This window comes from Perna viridis, chromosome 9, assembly GCF_037379345.1.
Source record: "Perna viridis isolate PV_CMFRI_1.1 ecotype Kerala chromosome 9, ASM3737934v1, whole genome shotgun sequence".
NCBI classification, from domain to species: domain Eukaryota; kingdom Metazoa; phylum Mollusca; class Bivalvia; order Mytilida; family Mytilidae; genus Perna; species Perna viridis.
In genome coordinates this window covers 43216108-43243838 of record NC_142453.1, presented here as the reverse complement: position 1 = coordinate 43243838, position 27731 = coordinate 43216108, and the positions used below count along the sequence as shown (strand labels likewise).

Sequence of the window (27731 nt, the reverse complement as noted above, 5' to 3'; positions counted from 1 at the left end):
TTACATTTACTGTGCTTTGAATTGTTTTTCGTGAGTAATTTAATAAACATTAGAAAGCAAGTAAAGTTATCGATGCTTTGCAAAGATACATGCACGTTTAAATACCTAAAACAAGGTTTTTATTCATTTTCCGTCATACAAAAATAATCTGCATGCAACATATTTACAGTATCTGACGGTTCCTATTTCAGTCATGTTTAGTAAATGTGGATTTCGACACGACGCAAATATGTCAATTGAAAGAGATCTCTCGTCAAATCATATGCTGGCATGTAGATATGCTGGAATTAAGTATGGAGGGAACATAAGAGAAAATTCACCATCGCAGGTATAGAATACATTCAAACAAAACTTTTATTGATTAAGTGTTTGTCAACATTTACTGAAATGTACATGACATATAACATTTTTTATCTGTAAGTATTACGTTGGTATGCCATATGATGTATACAGCATAAGCGATAGATATTCTAGTAATCTCTTTAAAAGAAGCATTCATTTGGTTTTTTTTTACCTTATTTTAGATTGCCATTGTTATTTTAATCAGCCATTACCTACAGAGAGTTTGGCGTGTGTGATTATCATAAATATTACTCTATTAACATCTTTCAGTGGGAATATCAAATAGGTCCGTGCCCTGGTGAATCAATAGGCGATCACCTGAACATGGCCCGTTACATATTATGTAGATTAGCAGAGAGACTGGAACTACGTATCAGTTTACAGCCTTTACCTGTCACTCCACTCACCTCAGGTGGTCATCTGAATTTTAGTACCAAACAGATGAGAAATGAAGACGGTATGAGGTATAGTGCAACTTATTTAATGATTTTTTATACCCCAAATCAACGAGTGAATGGTATATGGGAATCATCTTGACCGTCAATTTATCTTTCATTCTGTCCGACCGAATTTCTTCACAGTAACCCCGACTCTGAATGAATGATATGATTTAAAATTCGGTATGCCATTGTATAAATAAAGCATGCATTGTAAACAATTGTTGTTATTGTACGATACCATTTTCATGTTAAGCAATACTTTGTTCCTTTTGAGTACAAGGAATAAAAGAGAAAAAATTCATTCTTAAAATTTCAGCCGCTACTTAGAAGATTTGATGTGGTATTTTATTTTAAACCAGTTGGGTAAAATAAGTATGCAATTGCCCATTCAATACTAAACGATCGTCAATAATTGGGCAAATATGAACAAACTAAGTCAATATTGAAAACCGGACCAAATACGGAAAAAAAACAGAGAAAAAATGAAACAAAACAAAACAAAACCAATATGGAAAACATGTCCAACACAGCAAGCATGAATTTTTGCACTTCCGGTGACGTTTGCTACCGTTATTTAATGAACAAAATCCAGTTATGTCAGTTATGACTTATGGTATAGTGTAATAAGTTGTGGAAACAATTTCCATTGGGCAATCATCTACTGAAACGCTAAGATCGTTTGTTTATCGTGTGTTTAAACGCACGCTGAACGCGTTCGTTTATCGTGCGTTTAAACACACGATAGGAGTGTTCGTTTAAACACACGATAGAAGCGTTCGTTTATCGTGCGTTTGGTGGGCGTATAGCGTGTGTTTGGGTATCGTGCGTGCGGGAAACCTAAACGTCTCAAGGAGTGTACATAAGCTTATATATTAATATGCATATGTGCCTTGCATGGGGTATCACTTATGTTTATAAGCTGGTTAGATATTTCAATGTACAACTTATTATCACCAACAATAGATTTACGTGATTATTTTAGAAAGGAGAACCAAATTGTTCATATTCCTGTTTTGAAGGTACATAGAGCAGGCAATCAAAGTACTTGAAAATTCAGATGAAGAAAAACTGTTAAGCATGTATGATCCGGCATTATTGAAAGAAAATAAAGAAAGACTTTTAAACGCAGGCGGGATTGGCGGACATCCCATTCTTGGTCAATTTGTTGGTGGTGGATCTGGCAAGGAATTCGAAACTGTTCGTATACCGCCACATGTAAAAATAAACGGTTGTGGGTACTTAGAAGACAGACGACCATCTTCAGCATTGGACCCATACTCCGCAGCAGAAGGGATCGTTAAAGCCGTCGTATTTGGTGAATATCTAAAAGCGGATATTCGTGAGTCATTGCGTAACGATACTTATTATTAAAATTACATTTAATATTCCGCTATCAAGTACTATGCCGCATTATCAAACAAATCATTGGAAGATGGAAGCCTCTAGCCCAAGATGGTTGTATTTCTATTTTGGACAATTGTACTTCGATACGATGAAATATTTCTGGATCATACTTACTTCTAATTGCACTGCAGTATATTTTGTTATAAGAAAAAAATCAAACTTTGTAAGAAAAGTTAAAGAATTTAGCATTAAATACTGCTTATCGGCCTTTGATGAGTAAACTATGTTATGTCATACATATAAGAACAGACGTTGATATAATAAAAGCTTAATTTTTCAATAATATGATTTGCGTATAATTAATTTGTCTACTAAAAACTGTTGCAGTTTTGGTCTGGTTGTCGGAAAAAGGAAAAAAAAAAAAAAAAAAAAAAAAAAAAAAACCAACTACCAAACTAACACGGGAATAATTTCAAGATATATCTATATGTAACATTTTACAACTGTTTTACGTTCTATATATTAACAATGCAGTAGTCTTGTATTCTTCCCGTCGATGCTCAGTTGACATACAGATTGTTCATGACACTGAACTGCAATAAATAAATGCCCTCAGTTGTGGGATCAACTAAAACATACGCTCGCTCTATCTTGCAAATAAAACCGGTGTTAATTTTATTAATGTGTGTATGCAACATTCACTATATTTATTGTATTACTAAATTCTGCTTCTTGCAAGACACATGTCGTACTATACGACAAAATCACATCTGCGAGAAAGGAGTTAGATATCAATATGATTTTAATGTTCCGCTGATGTGTTTTTGAGAATGAAGTTCAATATGCGCGCCAGCCTTAGATTTGTCTTTTGTGACTTTTATTTCAAGGTCTTTGGAATAGATAAGATTTTCAACAAAATGAGAAATGTTCAGAGAAATAACGTCACATATATAGCAAAAACTGAAATAAAAAGACTGGACGAACTTGCTTTCAGTTACAGTTACAGTAACGTACATACCAAATTTCGCTTTTAGAATTCTTGTTTTTACTTCTTTCCTTGTGTAAGTCTTCCTTTAGGTCTTCATTTTCTTTTTTGAGTGCACTTACTAAGTCTTCCAACTTTTTTATTTTTATTTCGTACGATTCTTTAATCTCCATCAAGAGAAAGTCATCCCCTTGGAATTCCGGGATTTTTATTCGTTTTGATAGCTCGAGTTTTCCGAAACTATTCATCTCTTGCAATTGACAGCACATATCTAATAAATCCTTAACCTGTTTTTCGTTTCTTTGAACATTGTCAAAGCATACGCAACGACGGCTATATTGCTCTAGGAGGCTAGCAAATTTGTCGGAATTTGCAGACATATGGTTGAAAAATGCTTTTTCAGTCATCTTATAGTAGCTATCTAGGTAATAGGCAAACGAAAATAGTATTATAACATGATTGTAATGATTTGAACCAAACAAAGTAAGGTACTTTTCTAGTTCATCAATTTCATCTTCGTCAGTTAGTTTTTTTAAAGACAACACAATTATTAAAACATCGATACCATTTCTAAAGATCTTTACAAATGATTGTAATTTTGTCATTTGATTTTCTATTGTATCATCGGTGTCTAGAAATCCTGGGGTGTCAATAACTGTCACACGCTGGTTATAAAGTATTTTCATATGTTCAGTGCATGCAGTAGTAATAGCTTGAAAACCAACTTTTGCTTTAAAAATATTTTCACCAAGGATAGTGTTTCCGCATGAACTTTTCCCTGACCCAACTTTTCCCATTAACATCATTGTCAAATCTGTAACAAGAAATAAGAAATAGAAATACCATATTGTCATTATGATTGTAAATTGAAAGACAAGAATGACATTGTAAACAAATTTGTATGAAACATAAAGTAATTTACTATTACGCACAAATACTCCTTTTTCTTCTGATTTTCACTTTATTTGATAATGGAAATAATGTTGCAACAACCTAGACTGATCAAGTTGAAACTAAAATTATATCTTTTACACATCACTGCTGAACATGTATGGTAAATTTTGATAATAACAAAATAAAAACAAAATATAAAAATTATTAAAAAAAGGCATTATCAAATAAAAAAAAATATCAATCATATCAATTTTGAAAATTTTGGCATGCTGTACTCATGTAATCAAAAAGCATCAACTTGCATCAACTGCAGCATTAAAACAGTCATCGAAAGTTTTAGTGATCAATAAACGGATGTTTTCCTCTTTTTGTCTTTGTTGACTTCAGCATGTTAAGAAAAGAAGGTGCCGTCACTTGGTAGTTGCACTTTACGTATACTTGTGGACCCTGATTATTTTATCAACCGATCTGCCCCGTGCAGGTCCGGGTGTTAAAAAAATAGGCCTGCAGCAGCGCTAAGCTTGTCGTAAAAGGCGACTAAATAGTACTCAGAACCCTAGCCGGGGGCTAGGGCGCTTTGCCCACAGAGCAACTGGGATGTGTGCCCCAAGTGGTTGAATGGGGTAACCCTACCGTGTTACATGCTGGGGTTGTCAGGCTATAAAACGGAAAAGCTGATCGCAAACCATTGTGGTGCACCGTGTTGGGAAAGATGCCATGTTCCTCGCACGTTAAAGAACCCTACTGTGGTATTCTACCGGAGTAGGAACCATAGGGCTCCGCCACAGGAGGCTAAATTGCCCGACCCTACCCACCTCTCCCTATTTCCAGTGGCAATCAAAATTTGTCGATCCCATTGTCCTTGTGTCCCATTCCTTTTTCATTTCATCATCATTTCATGTTCATTTTATCATCAATTTCATGTTCATCGTCAGAATATAGCTGAAATATTGCTGCTCGGACGTGAAACCCCAATTAACAAACAAACAATATCAACCGATCTAGTTATGTCTTAAGAAATATGTTTTACGTTTTGCTTATCTGTAGGGAGGCAGGTTTTTTCGGCTATGCGTTGCAGATAAAGGTTAATAACAATATTACTGAATTCTTAAAATCTAGACAATGGTCAAGAGGAAATTTCTTGTAACAAATGGAAATATCAAGGTAAAAATCAGTAAAAAGAGTATTCAAGGGATTTAAGATTGCCGAATTGCTCAATGTCAAGTCTGGGGTAGACGAAAGGGGAAAGGAAAACTATGATACGGTGAACAAATCGATTCTCATGGTGCAGTGCAGATGGTGACACCGTAACGATCCACGAGTTCATGATGACGACTATTAAACTTCTAGATCTGTAGACGTCAATCTTGTAGCAACGTAACCCTGTTCCAGACGCCCAATTGTGAAAAGCCGAGCACGATAGAACGATAGAAAACAAATTTCAGTACAGTAGAGAAGATATCAACAATGAATAAGTTATAATAAAAAGAACCGAATAAAATTGAGATTAAGTAAAGCCAAAACACGAATTCAGAAATAAAACTTTATGGAGAAGACGTGTCAAGCAGAGACTTTTTGTTAGTTGATTACTGTTGTTGAGACATTAGTAGAAGTTGGCCTTTTCCTTGGAAAATAGGAAGGAGAACAAATTATTATTTATTAGAATCACCGAGAAGCTACGTTTACTCCTGTTGGAAGCAAAGATTTGCATTTTTTTTTAGATATATCAACATAGCTGTATGAATACTTAAAGCCATGTTACAAATTTAATTGAAGCTTATATTTGCAAAAAAGGAAAAAAGATTTTTTCAAAATGACATCTCGACTCGGTAAAACTCATAATGAAAATACCGCCGTTATTATTTAGCATTCTATTTTGATACTCTTGGTATATACAATTTATTTGGATTTAGATCTTCTGTATTTGCTTTCAATGCTGCTGATGCAAGGTAACTCTTTGAAGCACGTGTACAGCAGCATATCATAATTTGCTATATCATATATGATTGGTACTTTTGTATTTGATTATGTCGATAGATGAAATCGGATAATGTATTAATAAAGCTATAAATAATAGAATATTTCGATTGATTGATTGATTGATTGATTGATTGTTGGGGTTTTACGAGCAGCAATATTTCAGCTATATCAAGGCGATGAACATGAAATGGATGATAAAATGAACATGAAATGATAATGAAATGAAAAAAAAATAGGATAGTTCACAAGGACAATAGAGTGGACGGTTTCGATTGCCACTGGAAATAGGGAGATGTGGGTAGGATCGAGCAATTAAGCCTCCAATGGCGGAGCACTAAGGTTCCTACTCCCATAGAATACCACAGCAGGGTTTTTAACGTGAAAGGAATGTGGCATTACTCAAGAAGTTGCACCACTATAACTTGCGGTCAGGTTTTCCGTATTATAGTCTGACGACCCAGCATGAAGCATCCCAGGGATACCCTATCCCACCTCCTGAGGCACACAACACAATTGCTCTGTTGGTAGAGCGCCCTAGCCCTGGTCAGGGTTCTGAGCGCTATTTAGTCGCTGCTGCTGCGGGTCTATTTTTTTGACATCGGGACCCCCACTGGGCGATTTCAATTAAACGACGTGAAATAATACTATATATGAAATGTACAATAAATTGTATTGATGCTTTGAAGTTTTATAAGAAACTGGTTGATGAACGAGGGATAAAGAGTATAATTTGAACGCAAAATACTAACCTGGCTTGTTTCGAACAACATGTGCATGTTCATCTGCTGCTTTATCATATATTTTTCCTACAATACATTAATTTGATTTTTAATAAACTTAGTTATATGCGGAGGGAAAAACATCCCCGATGTTTTAATAATAACCAAAGATGGCTGTAATGGCCCATGGCAGCGCTGAGGGCCATTACAGCCATCGGAGGCCATTGTTAATACTAAGGATATGTTACAGGACCAATATGGAAAAGGCCATGCATTAATACTGTTATTAACCAACTTCATTTTAGGACATAGTCAGCGTCTATTATTAATACGTATGATTTCACCATAATTTAAAATAAATTTCATATCTCGATGAATCAAACTTTTATGAAACTAAATCATGAGGGTTTTGATGTCTTTTCCAATAATTCCCCAAAAAATCGTTTATAGAACAAGATTAAACATACCTAACAATTCAGTATACTCAGTCTCAGTACCATCTTTCAGCAACTTTAAATCTCTTAATCTAATTAATTGAATTATTAGGTAACTACTAATGAAAGTTGTCACTTATTATAAGAAATGTACGTCACTTAAATTTATTCATAATGGTCTCGTATTGATACCCGGTTTAAAATTCATAATGCATGGATATGATTTTGTAATGACGAAATGTAGGGATATCCTGTCCATAATGACCAGTTGTCGAAATTTGTGGTTCATAAAGGATGGGCATTTCTATACATATTGTAGTAAGTTAGTTAATAATGATTTATATTTCTACACTGTTATACTTAAACATGTGTTAAGACAGAAGATGATTTGTATCAGAACCAGTGTATGACAAGTGAATTATACATTCCACATTGATACAATTAAGAAAAAAAAATCATTATATTGACAAGGGTAAAAATTACAACCCTGATCATGACATGTCATTAGATAAAATGGACCCTGTTGTAAGGCAAATGCATAATACCATAACGGATTTAAGTAAAACCCTTTGTAAATGCATACTACATATAGGATTAAAGTAAAACCCGTAGGTTGTTGGAGCTTCGCGTAATGGTTAATTTGGGAACATTATCATCATAACAATTTACGTATGTCTCATGTGCATGTTTGTTAAACTAGGCACGGTCCCGAGTCCTACGAATATGTAAGCGTCTGTGGCATGTACGTTTTATGAGGAAAACTGAGGAATCAAACTTCGACCCTTAGGGGTTTATTAACGAAGCCCAACATGCCAGAAATTCACCTACAAAACTAACTACATTCTAAGTTAGGTGTAAAAAAAACTAATCACTAATAACAATTATAATTTTCTGAGGTCGGCTTTGTATCACTTAATTAATTTATTCACTTCTGAACAGAACAATAATGAACATGAACCTTATATCTTAGAATATTCGAGTTACACACATTTAGGTCAAACAAGTTCATAATATTAAGTTAAACAGTTTTTTGGATATTTGAAAATTATATACACCTGAGGGACCGAGTTGTACACGTTTGTGAAATTGACCACGCCATAGTAGGACTTGATTTGACTTCACAGTATTATCAAACCTGTTCATGAAATTGGAAACCTCTATGGAACCGGACAAACATTTGAGACTTACATGTATGCTCGATATAAAACACTGATTAAGTAAACAGATTTCTGTATTCAAGATCAGGGTAACATTTGGACGTTAGTTATATACGTTTTGAGTTACTGGTTACACAAACTACGTACCATCAACACCACAGGCAAGCAAAACATATTTAAAATGAAGAAACAAAATTTCTAAAAGTCTACTTAAGCATTAGTCCATACACATATAAAATACAGACGTTGCCTATGGTAAAGTAATTTCGTGGTGTAGAAAAACAAACGGAACAAACGATGCTTTTTTACTCTACTTATGCCTAATTTTTACGTGACAATTGTCCTTTCTGTATTTAGATTTGTACTTTTGAGAAAACTACCCTTTAATCTCCCACTAAAATCAACCAAGTCGAATCAAGAACAATAAATCTTGCAAGGTGCCAATTGCATACACAATCTTTATAATTTTTTATGTCAAAAGTGCTACAACCAAATGAAATACTAAGACTGGTTGTGTAAACAGGAACTGTTTCTAAATAAGAATTGAAACTAAATTCGTTGGGTTTTTGACATGCATGAATCACCTTCAGTCTGAATTTTAAAAAGACTGCTACTTAATACAAGAAACAAAATGGCAACAGACAGTAACTTTAGTGTTAATTAGCATCAATCGAAACATGCCATTATAGAAAGAGGTAAGCGTCTGCTCATCTATGAATAATAAACAGGTAACATATGAAACATTTGAAAAGTGGAGGAGTGGAAAGCTTGGATATTTTGACCATATGGGACTAAATATTTAAAAAGTTGTATGATTTAGTCTCTCTGATATAAGAAAATTAAATTTAATAGGATTGCAATTTTTTCCTGTCTTTTATATGTGAAAGCTAATAATTTCTTGTTCGGTTTTGCTAACCTATATAATGGTGTTAAATTAATCTTTGTATCGAAATTATTCAGTAACAGACTGCAGCTGATTCTACAACTATGGTTCAATATTCCTTTACTGGTCTTCTTTTGCATCAAGGGAACAAAAATTCTAGCGGAAATCAAAAGAATGTAATCCAGGGACAAAGACCAAACATAGAAAACAGACACATACACAACAAAGAACATAAAGTAACTAAAATATTACTTACAAAGTAACAAAAGTAAATAAGCAACTCCGACTCAAAACCTGGGAGCTTGCAACAGGTGCATCGGACGGGTAAGCGTCCTCTGTTTTTCTAGAAACACCACAGAGATGCTCATAAAGAGTCAAGTCCGAGGTAGATCAAAAAGCGAGGAAAACTATGACACGTTGAACAAATCAGTTTTCATTGTGCAAATGGATACACCGTACCGATCCACCAGTTCGTGATGACGACCATAAAACTTCTGTAGTGATGACTTCAATCTTGTAGCAAAATAACCCTGTTCCAGAAGCCTATTTGTTAGAATATAATACTAATGGTAAGAAGTCTAGCGCTATACAAAAAAGTCTGCATAGTTACAACAAGCTCTGGCATAATGTCTGAGTTGTGATATTAAACTCAATTCGCAGGTACTGAAGGGATGTTGCCACAGATGAAAGGAAAGTTTCGGCATGAACAGTCATCACATTTGTCGTAAAGTTCGTTCAATGGTTTTCCCTTTCCACCGACCTCTAAGTGTAGGTCAAGATATACTTCTGACTTCACTGTGTCTGTAGTATCTTTTATCTCAAGTTCTCTTAGATAGATGCGATGTTTCAAATCCCAGAGACTAAGATTGATCATCTATATAGCAAAAACTGAGATTAAAGGATCCGGTTAACAGATGTTCTTTCTTTCGTATCAGATCAGCTATAAAGTCAGGCTCATAAATATAGGGGTGAAGGAATAGATCAGCAAGTAGAGAGGCATGATTTGTTCCCATTGGAATGCCGTCCGTTTGTTGAAAAACGCGTCCAACCACACTGGACAAATATGTTGTCGATCAAAAATTCCAGCACTTTGAAAACATCTTGTGTTTATTTGGTAGATGAATTGGAATTATTTTTTTACAAAGTATGAGGAATCTCTATCAAGAACTCAATATGTGTGTCTAGGTGTACCTTGATACAAAAATACATTGAAATAACGCATCAATTTTACAAAAGTCCCCCATGAATACTGTTTGTCTGTATTTTTGAAGTTTATAAAAATTGAAAATAAATACATCATTAAAACCACAACATCAGTTCAAAAAATAATGGTAATATATAAGTACCAGTATGTGTCAGATAAAAACTTCTGTTACTAGAATTTTAATGCATCAAATGATATTTAAATTGTTGGAATCATAGTGTTAACATAAACATGTTATGTAAGAATACACAAAATATTACCTGTTGCCATATGGTTCTTTAATCATCAATACCTGTAGAAAATTTTAAAAACTAATTAAAAAGCATATAACAGGAAGATTTTTGGGACACAAATGTTAGGTTTGGATAACTTATAAGGCTGTAAAAAGCATGCAAATCATATGATATGAGTGGCACAATATAATCTATTTCCACTGATATCTTTTGTTCCAGTGTATTGTTTGTATCATATGTATGTCAAAAGGTATATTTTAATCGCCAATATTTCATATAAGGATTTTAGTATTCCCTAACAGAGCAGCCAAATGTTTCAATGAATTTCAATGCTTCCATTGTTAATATTTTGTTCTTTAATCAAATAACAACATTCCACGTTGTGAAAGAATGCATTTGTGATAAAAGTGGATGAAAACTTTTTAAAAATAAAATGTCATATGCTACACACTGCCTGGTTTTTGCATTGACACCCCTCTTTTTTATGACGTTCAAGACGATTACATATTGTAGAAAATAAATGGACAGCTTTCAGAGCCTGCTAAGGCCGGGTTAAAGAATGTATTTATAGTTTAAATGGGGGGATGCGTGTTTAGGAATATGATAAGCACTATATCAAAGTATAGGATACTTAGTACAACTAAATGTGAGTAAATTAATACATAAAATACAAATACTAAATTGTTGAAATCAGAACTGTTCCATAGCAGAACACACCTTTATGCATATTAAATCAATTTAAAGATTTGACTGTTCTTACCAAGTTTTAGACTTTGGTATCTTAATTGTTCAATCTTTAAAGAAAATCAATAAAAAATCTAAAACATATGACATAACTTGTATTAACAAAATTTGCTTACCTCATGTATGTTCCCGTTTTTAACATAACATTTGATAATAGGTAAGGTACAGACATTTAATAACTTCGACAGGTAGATGATATTTAACTATATTAACCATTTTAAAGATCCCTTACATTTGATCACTTTATAGGAATGTTATAAGTTATGGATCCCACAACGAATGTGAGTAGCTTACCATTTGTTGAATTGCTACCGGGGCTTTCATTAAGTTTGTTTCTTTTTATTTCTGGTATATTAAAATGCAAAAAATTCTTCCAAGAAGAGTCATTGTATAATTATTTTGGTTATGGCGTTCTGAACTATCTGGAAAGTTTCACAGGTACCCCGTGCAGGTCCGGGTGTTAAAAGAATAGGCCTGCAGCAGCGCTAAGCCTGTCGTAAAAGGCGACTAAATATCAGGAACCAACAAATCACTATTTTTCATCATGGTTTGACTTATATTTGACTACCATATGCCGATCTCAGCATATAATTTAAACAGCTCAATCATATGATTTCATACAGAGAACACACTTCTTCTTGTATGCTTTAAAACATTTTTATTTTTTATACAATATACTTATGATGTATAATCACGCTATCTTGCATTCAAACAATTCAGACATAAATATTTACATATGTCTTTATTTGATCATGTGATACATTTAAAATATGGATAACAAACAAATTACAACACATTGATCCGATTCATAATCAAGTCAAGTCCAAAATAAATCTCGCAAAATAGATATTACACCACCGAAGCAGTTGGAACCGCAATGGTCCTGACATGGTACAGGCACTTCAGACGAAATGGTTGGTTAAATCTAGGTTTAACAGCGCCGCGCTAAACCCTTCTCTTCCATTGCGGCGTGACTATACCAGCGGTGATTAAAGAGCATTTACAATCGGTAAATCAGCGGTCGCATCAGCAGAAAGAACATTAAGAAAAAAATTATTACTCGTTGTTTTAGGGCACACTTGAGTATTTTTCAACTAAGGACTGATATCTAAAAAGAATTTTTTTTAAGACTCGGGTATGTTAAGAAGTTTTCTTGTACATCAGGTTGACGTCTGATCATGCACACAATACGTGACGTTTTAAGTTGGGGGAATTTTTTCCGGAAGTAACAAACATCTTTGTAAATAAGACCTAAGAATATTTTTAGTGTTAAATGAAGTCCTCAGTTCTTTAAATATATGAAATTAACGATTGAATAAACCCTCATCTTAATAAAGAAACACAACATAACAAAACTGGCAGCACTTTTGTATCGATTTTGACGTCACAGGGAAGCTTGAAACGTCAGAGCACCTGTAGTAAACAAATGAGACGTCATGCTTGCATTCACCGAGACATTACTTCAATTGTCGATTAATTCTGAAGTCATATATGTTACCAGTAAGACAATTCTCCAAGTTGTGTAAGTTGTACTTTAAATTCTCTTTGTTTTGGTAAAAGACGGTTGTAACTATGTGCGGGACCGGCTTGGCCGGGCTTCATTCATCACTGACCTACTTGTTTGTTTGTTTGTTGGCTGATTGATTGATTGTTGGGGTTTAACGTCCGAGCAGCAATATTTCAGCTATATTCAGACGATGAACATGAAAAACGGGATGGGACACAAGGATAATAGAGTCGACAAATTTTGATTGCCACTAGAAAAAAGGGAGGGATGGGTAAAGTCGGGCAATTTAGCCTCCTGTGACGGAGCGCAAAGGTTCCTACTCCGGGAGAATACCACAGCAGGGTTTTTTTAAGTGCGAGGAACGTGGCATCTTTCCCAACACGGTGCACCACTATGGTTTGCGGTCAGGTTTTCCGTATTATAGCCTGACAACCCCAGCATGTAACACGCCAGGGGTACCCCATTCCACCACCTGGGGCACACATCCCAGTTGCTCTGTGGGCAGAGCGCCTAGCCCCCGGCTAGGTTTCTGAGCACTATTTAGTCGCCTTATACGACAAGCTTAGCGCTGCTGCAGGCCTATTCTTTTAACACTTGGGCCTGCACGGGGCATTTGAATTTGACCATGTGTAAGATGCTATATTATTCTTTTCTGTTTTCAGGTAGTGTTGTAATTCCAATTCAACATTGTCCAAAAATATACATGGTTCATATTCCATCCGAATGAAATAAAAAGGTCGAAATTTGAGCTTTCGGTAGTTGAATTTTACGTGATACCTGATCACGTATTTTTCCACTTAGGCACACCCTTATATATAATGTTTGTTCTTCACTATAAAACATATTATATGTAGGATAAAACAAGCATCGTTTGTTATGTGTCTTTATCTACACTATATATTACCTCCTCAATAAAGCTGGATTATATCTTTTTTCTGTTATTGCACACCTTTAAAGTTGTTAGACTTTTTTAATTGGATGGTGAAAAATCTTTGAATGCTTTAAACATTGATATTTGTTCCATTTACAACGTCATAGAGTATATTGCAAAGTAATGGGATAAAATCTGCATTAGTAATTAAATACTGGTATCAACCAACCTACTATTGAAACAATTGTTTCGACTGTCTTATTGTAAGAAGAGATTAAAATTAAAATTCATGATAAAATTGAACAATTTATTTTTTTCAGTCTTATGTTGTAGTACATTTATTTTGTGCGGAAAACAGATGCACACAATAAACAGTATGAAATAATCAAAATAACACGTACAAAGAAACAAAGCAAATGAGTAAACAGGACTCCACGAAAATTTGGGTGCAAGGAAAAGATGTACCAGTAGGGTAAAGGTCCTTTCTGGTGCTTCTCTGGAAATAGCCCGCCGAGTTTGCTCATGATATGTCCAGTCCAGGGTAGAAGAATAGATGAAAGGAAAACTATGACACGATGAACAAATGTGTTTTCATAGTGCTGATGAATACCCCGATACGATCAACGAGTTCATGATAACGATAAAAAAACTTAGCAATGCTTCCAATCTTGTAGAAACATATACTTGATCCAGATACCAATACTGAATGAGAGGTCAACGCGTTTGTTATATAGTTTGGTTCCTTTACCATCGATCTCTGGTTGTTTGCCATGATATGAGATTGATTTAACACTGCCTGTAGTTTTGTTTAACACTGGCTCATTATTGGGGTAGATGCAATGTATACAGTATTCCCCAAACTAGGATAGTTTAAAGATACACTTGTAATTCTACTTCTATATAACAGAAACTGAGATTAAATGATCTGGTTAAACGATCGTCCTTTATTTTTGATAAAATCAACTTTAAAGTCAGTCTTAAAAGAGATAAAGAATAGGTAAGCGAGTAGCGGTGTAAAATTTTTCCCAGTGAAATGCCGACCTTTGTTTAAAAAATGCGTCAACCACACTGGACAAATATATTGTCGATCAAAACTTCCAGCATTTATATTTGGAAAATGATTTGGAATCGTCGCTTGCAAATTATGAGGAATCTCTACTAATTACTACACATCTGTATCTAGGTGTACCGTCTTTTCTAGAGTAACAAATACTTTTGAGTCGGGAATTAAATTGAGTACGTGAGATAGTAGTATGAAGATTTGACAAATTATAAGTCTTAATATGTTATGTTCTGATAATAATTAAGCATTGAGGGCCTTCAGAAAATCTTCGGAATTTTTCAGGATCTATAATGATTTGACACATCTACAGGAGTAACAAATGCAGTGGTAAGACCATTTCTAGAGATGCAAGTATGCAAGTTTGAGGTTTCGAAAGATGTTTGGTAGTACATTTGGCAAATCCAGCTTTGAAGCGTTGCTTGTATGGATTCATATGGAATCCAGTACATTATAACAATCACTGTTTTCAGACGAGAAACCAAAAAAGAGGATATTTCGGATTGATGGTCAACCACTATATCTTCTTTTGAAAGTATTGTAGCAGTAACGGTCTTATTGCAGCTATTATTTTCTATTTCTACCTCCAAAATGTAGAGTGACAAAAATCATCATAGGATTATGAGGAAGAATCATTATTGGTAATTATGGCAGATTTAAGGTTTTATTATACGGTGCATCACAGATTAAAAAGCAATTTAAATGCCTTTTCCATATGCACATAAACATATAATGTTTATACATTATCAAAACATTACATCAGAACTGTTTGTGCATAGATCAGATATCTTTTTTAAACTAACATATGAAATTTATACTTTGAAATTTGTATCCTTTTGTATATTTTCAAAGATTGAGTGTGTTATGACAATACTTTACCTTAACTGTCATATAAATAGAATGCAATTTTGAATTAGAATTCAGCGTTCATATATCATGTGGTCTCAGGGAATAAATTTAAGTTTTTTCATATTGTTAATATTATTTACATCATAAAACTTTATTGAAATAAACGGTATTGCCAAGATACGATCGCTCTTTTGGCATTGATAATGCTCTTTTGGCATTGCTAAGTATTTTGATCGTTATCATGAACTCGTTGATCGTATCGGTGTATTCATCAACACTATGAAAACACATTTGTTCATCGTGTCATAGTGTTTCTTTCATCTATTCTTCTACCCTGGATTATTGTTTTTTTATCCTACATATGGTATGTTTTATAGTGAAAAACAAGCATTATATATATGGGTGTGCCTACATGGAAAATACGTGATCAGGTATCACGTAAAATTCAACTACCGAAAACTCAAATTTCGACCATTTTCTTTCATTCGAATGGAATATGAACCATGTATATTTTTGAAAATGTTGAATTGGAACTACAACAAACCTGAAAACAGAAAAGAATAATATAGCATTTTACACATGGTCAACTTTCATTGAAATTTTAGTTGTGAACGGCATTAATAAATAAACACTTTTTTGTTATTGAAATTGCTATTTCTTTTGTTTAAACATTCATTGATTTGATGTAAATGTTTCGCCATTCTTTCATGCAAAGTAAAAAAGCAAATGAGCAACTCGGACTCCATACAAAACTGGGAGTATGGACTAGGTACATCGGCAGGGTAAGCGTCCACTGCTTTTCTAGAAACACCAGCCGAGTTGTTAATAAAAAGTCAAGTCCGGGGTAGACGATAGAGGGAAGGAAAATTATGACACATTGAATAAATCAGTTTTCATGGCGCAGACGGATACACCATAACGACCCACGAGTTCATGATGACGACCATAAAACTTCTGTAGTGAAGACTTCAATCTTGTAGCAACATAACTCTGTTCCAGAAGCCTATTTGTTAGAATTCTAGCGCAATACAAAAAGTCTGCGTAGTTTTGTCAAGTTCTGGCATAACGTATGAGCTGTGATATGAACACTCCATACGAAGGTGCTGAAGGGATGTTGCCACAGATGAAAGGAAACTTGACAATTCTAAATGAAAAGTAATCATGTTGGTCGTAAAGTTTGGTTAATAGTTTGATGAAATGTTTCTAAAAGGGTCTCCGCGGGTGTTTTAAGGAGAAATGTCATAAATTGTCATATTTTTATCTACGAAAACCAGATACTTATAAACTCATCTTAATACGTGAAATTTCGTGGATGTTCATATTTTTAGTATACAAGTTCATAAAATAAAACTTCCCAAACACAAAAAGATGAACAAAATTTCAAAATGTTCAATAAAAGTGAGTCACGTGATTGGTTAATCAAGCCTTGGTCGGACCACATAAATGTCAAAGTGCAGTGGGAAGATGAAAAAATTGTATATCCAAATTTTAATAGTAGGTCAATGAATATGTATATTTCTCAAAAAGTGCTGCGGGAAGTGTGAAAAATCTACATGTAGATTTACAATTTACCCAAACTTGGAGAATTTTCTTACTGGTAACATATATGACTTCAGAATTCATCGACGATTGAAGTGTAATGTCTCGGTAAATGCAAGCATGACGTCTCATTTGTTTACTATAGGTGCTCTGACATTTCAAACTTCCTGTGACGTCAAAGTCGATACAAAAAATGCTACCAGTTTTGTTTTTTTTATTAAGATGAGGGTTTATTCAATCGTTTATGTCATATATTAAAAGAACTGAGGACTCCATTTAACACTAAAAATATTCTTATGTGTGATTTACAAAGATTTTGGTTACTTCCGGAAAAAATTCTCCCAACTTAAAGCGTCACGTATAATGTGCGTGATCAAACGTCAACCAGATGTACAAGAAAACTCCTTAACATACCCGCGTCTTAAAAAAAAATCCTTTTTAGATATCAATCCTTAGTTGAAAAATACTCAGTTTCTTCTAAAACAATGACTAATATATTTTTTTAAATGTTCTTTCTGCTGATGCGACCGCTGATTTACCGATTGCAAATACTCTTTAATCCCCGCTGGTATAGTCACGCCGCAATGGAAGAGAAAGGTTTAGCGCGGCTCTGTTCAACCTAGGTTTAACCAACCGTTTCATCTGCTGTGCCTGTACCATGTCAGGACCATCGCGGTTCCAACTGCTTCGGTGGTGTAATATCTATTTTGCAAGATATATTTTCGACTGGACTTGATTATGAATCGGATTAGTCTGTTGTAATTTGTTTGTTATCCATATTTTAAATGTATCACATGATCAAATAAAGACATATGTAAATATTTATGTTCGAAATTTTTGAATGCAAGATAGCGTGATTATACATCATAAGTAAATTGTATAAAAAATAAAACATGTTTTATAGGATCAAGTCAAACCATGATGAAAAATAGTGATTTGTTGATTCCTGATATATCTTATAATGGCGATAGAACTATACTGGAGTATGTTTTCACAGATCACACTAGATACAACATGTGTTCTAAGAATAAAGTTGTCGATTTTGTTCCAAAGGCTGTTGAAGGTATTTGTTTTGATATGCAAATTTCGTAGTAAACTTACCTTTTTTTTATTATCATCAGTAATTGATGTAGGTTATTTTGACTTTAAGACCAACCTAGAATTAAAAACCACAAACATCTCATCGCTGTTTTATGCTGATAAAATCACCAGAAATGTTAAGCTTTATTAATTGCAGGTAAACTACACTGTATTTTCTTTATTGTTCATTTATCAATTTATTCTGATATGCCTGTTACATTGCATAAAGTCTGTATTAGCAGGTTTAGACCGATTATTTTTACGATACATCCAGAATCATTTGTATAACAAGAATAGTTAATCAACAAATGTAATTGTAAATTTTAAAGATTGTCCAAACTGGGATAATTGTATGTGGAACGGACTATCTGACAATTTTGAAGATTACAAGGACATGATCCTAAAACCAGTTGCCATGTTCGATAATCCTTTTTTAAAGAGTCCACACAAACTAGTCCTATGTGATGTTTGGTTGACACTGGATGAGCCATCCGGTAAGGAAACTTTTTTTGGTGGTGATGTGATGTAGAACAGTATACAGACAAAATATTTAATTTGATTAAAAGCCATTTCAAAAGACCATTTTTTTCTGTTACACTTTAAGGTCGTGTTACTTTGTCTTTGGTCAATCGAAAACTATGAATGCATACATTTTTCACATTAAAAAAGTGAGACCAAAAATAGGAAAATGTCGTTTGTAAGTACAAATACTTTTAAACAAGTCAAATATTTATTACTGAACACAAAAATTAATGGAAACCTTTTATAGTAGAATCCAAGTTTGTACAACTTTTTGCAAGACAAAAACACTAAGTATATCAACATCATTTGATTACAGTCATCAATACTCGTTACTCATGCAAAAAGACAATGGAGAGATTAAAGTATGACCCAGTAACAGGACACAGGCCACAGCAGCTGCACGACCCTCTCTTTGGAATAGAACAAGAGTATCTTGTAGACAAAAATAATGGATCGCCGTTTAGTTATGATCCCGAAGAAATGGATCCTTCGTTTAAAAGTACGCATTTTGGATTGTACATTTGAAATATTATAATTACAAATAGAATAAAAGCTCTAAGTATGGTTTTATAAACAATGATTTTCCTGATTTTTTTTTCAGTTTTCTTCAAACATTTAATTTCATGTTATCTAGTTTATAAAAATTACATTAAAAAAGATTTGAAATAAAACCTGATTCAAATACTGAGGCATGTTTTATAAAAATAGACGTTTTATATTTGAAAGGTTGTCAAAACAAATAGCAATGACCACTCAATTGATTTTCTGTATTTAAATGATGGACAATTGCTTTGTACTGCATGCAATTTTCCTAGAACGTACGCCCCGTGCAGGTTCGGGTGTTAAAAGAATAGGCCTGCAGCAGCGCTAAGCTTGTCGTATAAGGCACTAAATAGTGCTCAGAAACCTAGCCGGGGGCTAGGCGCTCTGCCCACAGAGCAAATGGGATGTGTGCCCCAGGTGGTGGAATGGGGTACCCCTGGCGTGTTACATGCTGGGGTTGTCAGGCTATAATACGGAAAACCTGACCGCAAACCATAGTGGTGCACCGAGTTGGGAAAGATGCCAAGTTCCTCGCACGTTAAAGAACCCTGCTGTGGTATTCTCCCGGAGTAGGAACCTTTGCCCTCAGGCACAGAAGGCTAAATTGCCCGACCTTACCCACCCCCCTTTTTCCAGTGGCAATCAAAATTTGTCGACCCTATTATCCTTGTGACCCATCCTTTTTTTCATTTCATGTTCATTTTATCATCCATTTCATGTTCATCGTCTGAATATAGCTGAAATATTGCTGCTCGGACGTTAAACCCCAACAAACAAAGAACAAACAAACCTAGAACGTACTACGCTAAAGTAAGAATTATACTTTTAAATAAATAAGAATGATTTTAATTTAAATCATAAATATTTGTCCTTGAGACTTTCCAAATTTCTTAAATCCCCAATCCTTTGTTCAAAAATTGTGTTTATGCTGAATTTGCTGTATCCCCAATTTGAGATTTGTTTATGTAAACGAGGCCCAAAAGCTAAAATTAATTGATACGGACAATTTCAGTTCATTACATGAGAGTCGATCATCCAAACAACAGGAATGTTTCTATAGAAAGAGAATTATCAAGTAAACACTTGTTGGCCTGTTTGTATGCTGGGGTGAAGATATGTGGAAGCAACAGAGAAACCACTCCATCAACGGTAACGCATTAAGGAGCAATCCGCATAAGAATCATGCAGTGGGTGATTTATCGATATCAGATATTGTATCCGAATTGACTTTAAATCAGTTGGAAATATTCGAAAAACAATAAATAAAATGACAAAATTGGAAAATATTTTCATTGTTACCATAGCAACGACCACTCCTTAGGAACCACCAATGTTGGGCCTAATTATCATAAAAATATCACAATTTGAATGTAATTTGAGATATCTAATGGTGGAAATTTTTCAAATTACATAATTATATTAATGAAGTGTGAAGTAAGGAAAACAATTTAGAATAAAGAACAAAGCAATCTTATTGGTTTAGATCGGGTTACCATAGCAACAAAAATTCTTAATTTTTGACATTTTAAAATATACGAAAATAGGCTATGTTCAGACCCGTTTTCCCAGCACTAGAAAGAAGATATCATCCAAATGTATGCATGCATGTGTGGCAAGACCTTGTTTTTTGCTCATCTGGACCCGAAATCACCAACCATAAAAACGTTTCTTCTTAACGCTATTCATACTAACATTGTCCAGACCATAACTTTTTATCTTTTGACCAAGACTTCTAATGTTTGGTATGTTGGTATATCCTCTCAGGACAGAGTGCTGCGTACCAGAGTAGGTGACGTTTGACCTTGACCTTTAAAGTTTTTTGATTCTACGAATTTCTTTCTCTACGGAATGAAGTAAACTGATATATGTATGTATCATCGTATAACCCTATGTCTCACCTTTATAATGGTACCAAGAAAGTACCACTTAGGGTTTTGTGGTAAAATGAAGAAAATGTACTCCGAAAAATCGCTTATATTGACATATTTTTCAATGTCAAAATTCCTAGAGTATTTATGCTTCAATGAAAATGGTTTATTTGGTATTTTCTGTTTGGTATTATCATAATTTATACTTCTGGGGTTCTTTTGATGAATTTTGGGGAATGGAATTTCGTAGTCAGAATTTATCAAAAAATGCAAAACATGGGATTTTTTATTTTTCGGTCAAAAGTAAAATAAATTCGAAACTACAAGTTATTACTCAAATAAAACGTCTCAAATTTGGTATCATTCGATAGATAATTTAATAACCTTCATAAAATAATCACGAAAAACTAATTCTCAAGAATGAATATTTAACAAAAAATGTTAATATACTACCCTACCCCTAGAAAACTGGTCTCAGTATCAAACAGAACTCTCATTCACAGCATACTGACACCGTAAAACTCATTTTAGGCATTCGTAATTAAGTTAATGATGTACCCAACATATTTTGTCAATTCAAATGCTTAGATTTTCTTTTTGTGGTGACAATTACTATACATTTGGAAAGAGGGAAATTTTCAGAATTTCAATTTTTTTCCCTTTTTTACAGAATACCGTAGTTCAGTCAAGCTTTTGTGTGATACAGTACATTAATATAGTGTCTTAGCTTCATAATGAGCCCACATAATAAATATTTGAACTTTTCTAAGTCAAGTTAGGTAAAAAATTGCCACCCCTTCCCATGAAAAAAAAATGCCTCAACATGAACCGAAATGTTAATAATTAATATATAAACGGTGTACAATAGACATGTTGGGTACTATTGTTTTAATTATCGATGTATCCAACAGATCTTCTCATTATGGCCGAGACAAAGTTTTGTATGGTATTTTGCCAAAATTTTTATGTTATTTGACCTTGGGGTCAGATATCAAGGTAAAAGGTCATCTACCTGAAACATTACTCTCTGCCTTTGTGTGATAAACTTAAATGCCAAAGATCAGATATCAAAGTAAAAAGACCAAAAAGTAATGGCACAGACAAAATTATGTATCGTATTATGCCAAAAGTTGTATGTGATTTTACCTTGAGGTTAAAGGTCAAGGTCAAAGGTCACCTACATTGGTACGCAACACTTTGCCCTGTGAGAATATACCAACATACCAAATATTAGAAGTCCACATCAAAAGTAAAAAAAAAACATGGTCTTGACAATGTTAGTATGAAAAGCGTTAAGAAGAAGAAAAGTCTTTATGGGTGGTGATTTCGGGTCCAGATGAGCAAAAAACAAAGACAGGTTACATATTTTTATTTTTGATATGTTCCAGAGAAGAGGTCCTGCTACACATCCATGCATGCATACATTTAAATAATATCTTCTTTCAGTCTTGGCAAAACGGGTCCAAACATAGCCTATTCTTGTATATTTCAAAATGTCAAAAATTCAGAATTTTGGCTGCTATGGTAACCCGATCTAAACCAATCAGATTGCTTTGTACTCTATCGTAAATTGTTTTCCTTACTACACACTTCATTAATATCATTATGTAGTTTAACAAATTTCCACCATTAGATATATAAAATTACATCCAAATTGTGATGTTTTTGTGATAATTAGGCCCTAAATTGGTGGTCGCTGAGGAATGGTTGTTGCTATGGTAACGGTGAAAATATTTTTCATTTTTTCATTTTATTTATTGTTTTTTGGAATATATCCAACTGATTTGAAGTCAATTCGGATAAAATATCTGACATCAATAAATCACTTATAATGAAAATTGCATGATTTGTAGGCTGATTGCTACTTAAATACTTCTTAGGTAAAAAACAAACAAAATGATTATTAATAAAGATCCGCAAGAACAAATAGAAGTTTCGTATATAATTTTTGATAACTGCAAGTTCAGACAAAAGTATCAAAACTAAAAGGAGAACTATTTTAACTTGGAAGAAAATGAAAACGTAGTCTTTTTTATAATTCCAGTGGTATAGATTTCATCAGAAGGTTATGTTTTTAAAGCGCACGGAAAAAAAGCAGTCATATGTACTGTATTTTTCAGTGGGAGTACCAGATAGGTCCATGTCCAGGGGAAACTATCGGCGACCACCTGAACGTTTCTCGGTATATACTACATCGATTAGCGGAGATGTGTGGGCTACGAGTGTCTTTATGCCCTGTTACTTCGCCTGATAAACAATATATAACCACTGCACATCTGAATTTTAGTACACAGAAAATGAGAGAAAAAGATGGAATAATGTGAGTAAATCACTTACGTGTGAAGACTTTTCTTGTTGATATTGTTTATGGTAAATGGTAAGGCGATATACATTACATGATTACCAAATAATGACAGAAAATAAAAGACTCATGTTGACTATGAAACGATCTTATCTTCACTCTTTATGAAGTGTTGTCATTTGCACGATCAATGTACAATAAAAAGCATATAGAGGTATATATTCATTTATCATGATACACACCTTCGTTTCTTCAATTACAGATTTATTCGTCGTGCTATCGATCTTCTCTCAAAGTCTGAAGATGGACCATTATTGGATATGTATGATCCCAGATTGACAGGAAATGATATAGAAAGATTGGAGACTTTTCATAAGAAAAACACTAAATTTAGCAGTTTTGTTGTTAATATCGGCAAGAAAAGGTTTACGACAATAAGAATTCCCCCGCTTGTTGATGCAGAAGGTTGTGGATATTTTGAAGACAGACGACCTTCGGGAGTAGTAGATCCTTACGCGGCAGCGGAGGGTATAGTGCGCGCTAGCATATTTGGGGACTATTTGAAACCCGGTTACGAACATTTGAAGGATTTAAGTTTTTGGGACAGTCAACCATAATATGTTGTTCACGTTCTTCTCAAGTATTTAGAAAAAAAATGTATCTTATTACAAACAGTGAAGACATCTAAGTAACTGTCAATGGATAAGTTGTTATATTCTTATGTAAATAATTCAAATTTCCCTAAAATAATTTATAGGAAATAATAGCACTGTCATTTCTTTCATTATTGTTTTTGTTAACACTTTCTATAACATACAATCTTATACCTTCAATGTCAAAGCTGAAGTAGCGTTTTCGCTATCAAGAAAATGGACTCTCTGTAAATTTACACCTGAAATATATTTAATGTTTACCAATTAAATGCCCGATATAAATACCCTTGGTCCTAGCCGACAGTTTCCATCTATTAATCTATTTAATCTATTACCCCCAAAAAATGTAAAAACTCTGTAAATCTGAAAACAAATGAAGCACAATAGCTCCAAATTATGTAGATGTGGGATATCATTTAATACGAATGGTGTCCATGAAACCTTTCAGTTGAAAAGTTGATTAAAAGTAGAATGACAAATAACCAACATCGGTCTTATAACAAATTTACATCACACGTCCTAACAATGTGTCTTATTTAAATAGTGTTTCATCATAAAATAAAAAAAAAAAAATGGTACACCAATTTTAATATATTGAGGCAAGAACATGTGGTCGTGAAAGAGAGATTTGCTTTATGAATTTTCAAGATGGACAGATTTTATCCAGGGACAAGCATCATTTCGGTCTCTGTAGAATTACTAACAAAAATACTTCTATGTTTTCATTTTTTACACTAAATACGTCCACTGTCTATGTATTGTAAATAGTAGATTTTTAAAAGCCACTTGTACCTGGATACTATATAAAAACAACTTTTAAATATGTGTTAAGCTCTCCTTGACCGAATAATATTGATACATTGATTTTTGGTAGACAATTTATGTCATTACATTGAGTGTAATAGTTATATTTAATAAGGTCTTTTATTAACCAACTACCCAAAATATGTCAAAAACTGACCAATTGATATGAATTTAAACCGGGCATCTATACGGGCCAATATGAAAAAAAAGAGGGCCAATACGGCATCATAATTTCCGGTCGTTTGACACTGCCATTTTGAATTCAATATGCTCAATGCTTCATCCTTCTGGATTATTTATGCATATGTACCTAACCATTACATGCATATAATTAACCAAACAAATAAGAAACTAAGAATAAGGTAAGAAAACTTAATTTTGATTTGGCATGTCATTCAAATACAATCATAAGCTCTAAGGAGCTTCAGACCAAATATAAAAACATACATTATGTAACATAAACCAGACAAACTGGAATCAAAGGATGTGCGCATAGAAACAAGAAAAAAGGAATCCAACATAATTTTGATATGCAAACCAATAATTTAATACACCTGGCAACCCTATTGTAATGTCTTAAACAAAAGAGCATAATATAACTTCAATTGCACATTTGTACATCTAAAATGTGCTTTCAGAATTGTGTTATTTCAGTAATTTTGATCACCAGGACTAAACGTTGCAGAAACACAAAACAATCTTCCATTTTATACAAAAAGGGATATTGAAGACCGATTAATGCCAATAAATTTTCATGTTCTTTGTAAAACACGAAATTAACTGTCATTTACAAATCATCTAGTTGAGTTGGTTAATAAAATTGTCGATAAATATGTAATTTCATAATGGCCCAGTTATAGATTTCGGTCAATCATATTGGCCTCGAAAGCCGTATTGGTCATCGGTGATGTCTCGGAACCAATACCACCGCCTCGACAAATTTGACAGACCTCAAACCTATAACAGGGCCAATATGAAATTATATATTTATTAACATATAATATAGTTTAATATTGTTTGTCCGTCAGTTAGTCATTATATTATTTATTGACATATCAGATACACAATGGTCTCGAAATTGTTATATATTACACATAAATTTGCTCTTTCTATAGGTCTTTGTATGCTTATGACTACTTGAATAACACTTGTATGTGCCAATTTTAGTTGCTCTATTGTCTTTTTAGTTTCTTCAAATACCGCTATTTTTGCATTATTCTTCGCAATCAGACTGGTCAACTTAACATGTGTTCTCGTTTCAAGTGCTACGGATTAGTTCCCGTAATCTGAAAAGAAAACATTGATTCCATTATCCTGTTACGATAGGATTTCATGTTGTATTCCATTTTTGTAAAACTTATGTGCAACATAAAAGTTTAAAACGTGTAATAAAGCTGTTAAGGGGTGAAATAAATTACGTGTCCTCTTCACTTAAGTCGTGATTTAAAAAAAACAAAGTCTGGTCGAGTATTACTAGTACTATTGCACATTGCAAACAACTGCAAAACTTAAAAGGTGAAGGTACAAAAGTCTCAAATTAATCTTCATGGAGATAATTTAATATTCGTCTGGATTATTATTTCTATTACGTACATGTATCTGTCACTATCAGTTGAATTTCTAAAATGAAGTCAAAGTCATAAGATTTCTTTAAAATCAATGCATGTAAAACGTATACATACATAAGCTCCGTTGAGCAATAAAATACTAGTTATAAATATTTACATAAAATAAAAGTACAGCCATATAATGGCATAAGATACAATTTTTAAAAAAAAATATTACATCTAAATTGATAATATAAAATATCGATAATGTGCACATTAAATGTAGGCAGTACATCTTAACACACTTAAAAACTGCTTATCTCCCATGTGACAGATGTATTTCCCCCCGGTGCGTTATTAATGTATATTATATCTATTCTTTAAAAACTTAAAAAAAAGTAAAACTAAACATTTTACTATTAACAAAAAAAACTATGTAACGCAAGAAGAGAAGCCGGGAAACTTTGCACTTACTGTTTAAAATTCTTACATTTATGAACGAAATATAGATTTTTTTCTCTTTTGAAAAAGTAAGACATCTCTGCACAAAGATTCATGGAGAGTTTTGCATAGGCGGGGGGGGGGGGTATTTTGTAATAATAAGCTTCACATAAGAACATCCTCTCCTAATATAAGTAAGGAAGTGTCACCTTTGCAACGAGTGATTTAATGCAACTGAGATATTATCGGGTGTGTGTTTAGTTTAATCAACAATTGTGTAAATAGATGGGGTTCCCACGTCTTGTCCACTTTGCAAATGAACATAATAACAAAGGTACAAAGTTAGGTTCTGGACACTTGTAGTATCACAGGATCGCCGATCATCAATAATCTTCCTATCTATTATTGTTTCAATTCAGTGAATTAATGTATTATATAATTTAAAAAAAATACCCCCCTCCCCCAAAAAAAATCATAATTTTTAAGTATACGCGAAGTCTGTTCTCTGCATGGAATCATGTGATTGATTTGTTGAAATAAGAATTTGAATTCGGTATATTGTAGTCAGAAATGAGTTGAGCCATGACGAAGACTGATGGTTTGATGGTTTCTGAAATATCTTTTAATGGCCATAGATCTATACTACAGTATGTTTTCACAGATCTGACTAGATGCAACATGTGTTCTAAGAATAAAGTTGTCGATTTTGTCCCAAAGACTGTTGAAGGTATTTGTTGTTATTATGCAAATTTCATATTAATTTTTTATAAAACTTTTCATCATGAA

At 33.6% G+C, this 27731-nt stretch overlaps 3 protein-coding genes across 8 annotated transcripts in view; 2 read left to right on the top strand and 1 right to left on the bottom strand.

Moving 5' to 3' along the window:
* LOC148608627 (glutamine synthetase-like) overlaps nucleotides 1-2471 on the top strand; it is an 11533-nt gene extending 9062 nt beyond the window's left edge. The window contains exons 3-5 of the mRNA XM_088546852.1: nucleotides 192-328; nucleotides 613-806; nucleotides 1802-2471. Of these exons, the coding sequence (XP_088402978.1) occupies nucleotides 192-328; nucleotides 613-806; nucleotides 1802-2153 (683 nt within the window). The 3' untranslated portion in view covers nucleotides 2154-2471. The remainder of the gene's footprint in view (nucleotides 1-191; nucleotides 329-612; nucleotides 807-1801) is intronic.
* LOC148608626 (uncharacterized) lies at nucleotides 192-11557 on the bottom strand. The gene is made up of 6 exons (XM_088546853.1): nucleotides 11476-11557; nucleotides 10643-10674; nucleotides 7172-7230; nucleotides 6735-6791; nucleotides 3145-3925; nucleotides 192-2719 (listed from the first exon to the last, which is right to left on the bottom strand). Exons 2-6 carry the CDS (start codon nucleotides 10666-10668, stop codon nucleotides 2707-2709), a joined length of 936 nt encoding a protein of 311 aa, XP_088402979.1. The 5' UTR covers nucleotides 10669-10674; nucleotides 11476-11557; the 3' UTR covers nucleotides 192-2706.
* On the top strand, nucleotides 11124-27731 carry LOC148608625 (glutamine synthetase-like). 6 transcript variants are annotated; one of them, XM_088546845.1, is made up of 8 exons: nucleotides 11535-11640; nucleotides 15083-15438; nucleotides 18090-18248; nucleotides 18595-18759; nucleotides 19104-19286; nucleotides 20343-20479; nucleotides 23319-23518; nucleotides 23763-27731. In XM_088546845.1, the coding sequence occupies exons 3-8, from the start codon at nucleotides 18104-18106 to the stop codon at nucleotides 24115-24117; spliced, it is 1185 nt and encodes a 394-aa protein (XP_088402971.1). In that variant the 5' UTR covers nucleotides 11535-11640; nucleotides 15083-15438; nucleotides 18090-18103; the 3' UTR covers nucleotides 24118-27731. The 6 variants fall into 6 exon arrangements, with proteins under 6 accessions (XP_088402974.1, XP_088402975.1, XP_088402972.1 ...); XM_088546847.1 differs by having other exon boundaries at nucleotides 11548-11640; nucleotides 15083-15127; XM_088546848.1 differs by lacking the exons at nucleotides 11535-11640; nucleotides 15083-15438 and adding an exon at nucleotides 11124-11261.

What these genes read in the sequence shown, in the direction of transcription:
- LOC148608625 (XM_088546848.1), top strand. Translation starts at nt 18,104, where the DNA reads ATGATGAAAAATAGTGATTTGTTGATTCCTGATATATCTTATAATGGC. An exon ending in AATGGATCCTTCGTTTAAAA is followed by an intron (nt 19,287 to 20,342) that starts GTACGCATTTTG and finishes GGACAATTTCAG; the next exon opens with TTCATTACATGAGAGTCGAT. An exon ending in AGAGAAAAAGATGGAATAAT is followed by an intron (nt 23,519 to 23,762) that starts GTGAGTAAATCA and finishes CTTCAATTACAG; the next exon opens with ATTTATTCGTCGTGCTATCG.
- LOC148608626 (XM_088546853.1), bottom strand. Translation starts at nt 10,668, where the DNA reads ATGATTAAAGAACCATATGGCAACAG. An exon ending in AAAGAACCATATGGCAACAG is followed by an intron (nt 7,231 to 10,642) that starts GTAATATTTTGT and finishes TCAATTAATTAG; the next exon opens with ATTAAGAGATTTAAAGTTGC. An exon ending in TGAGTATACTGAATTGTTAG is followed by an intron (nt 6,792 to 7,171) that starts GTATGTTTAATC and finishes AATGTATTGTAG; the next exon opens with GAAAAATATATGATAAAGCA.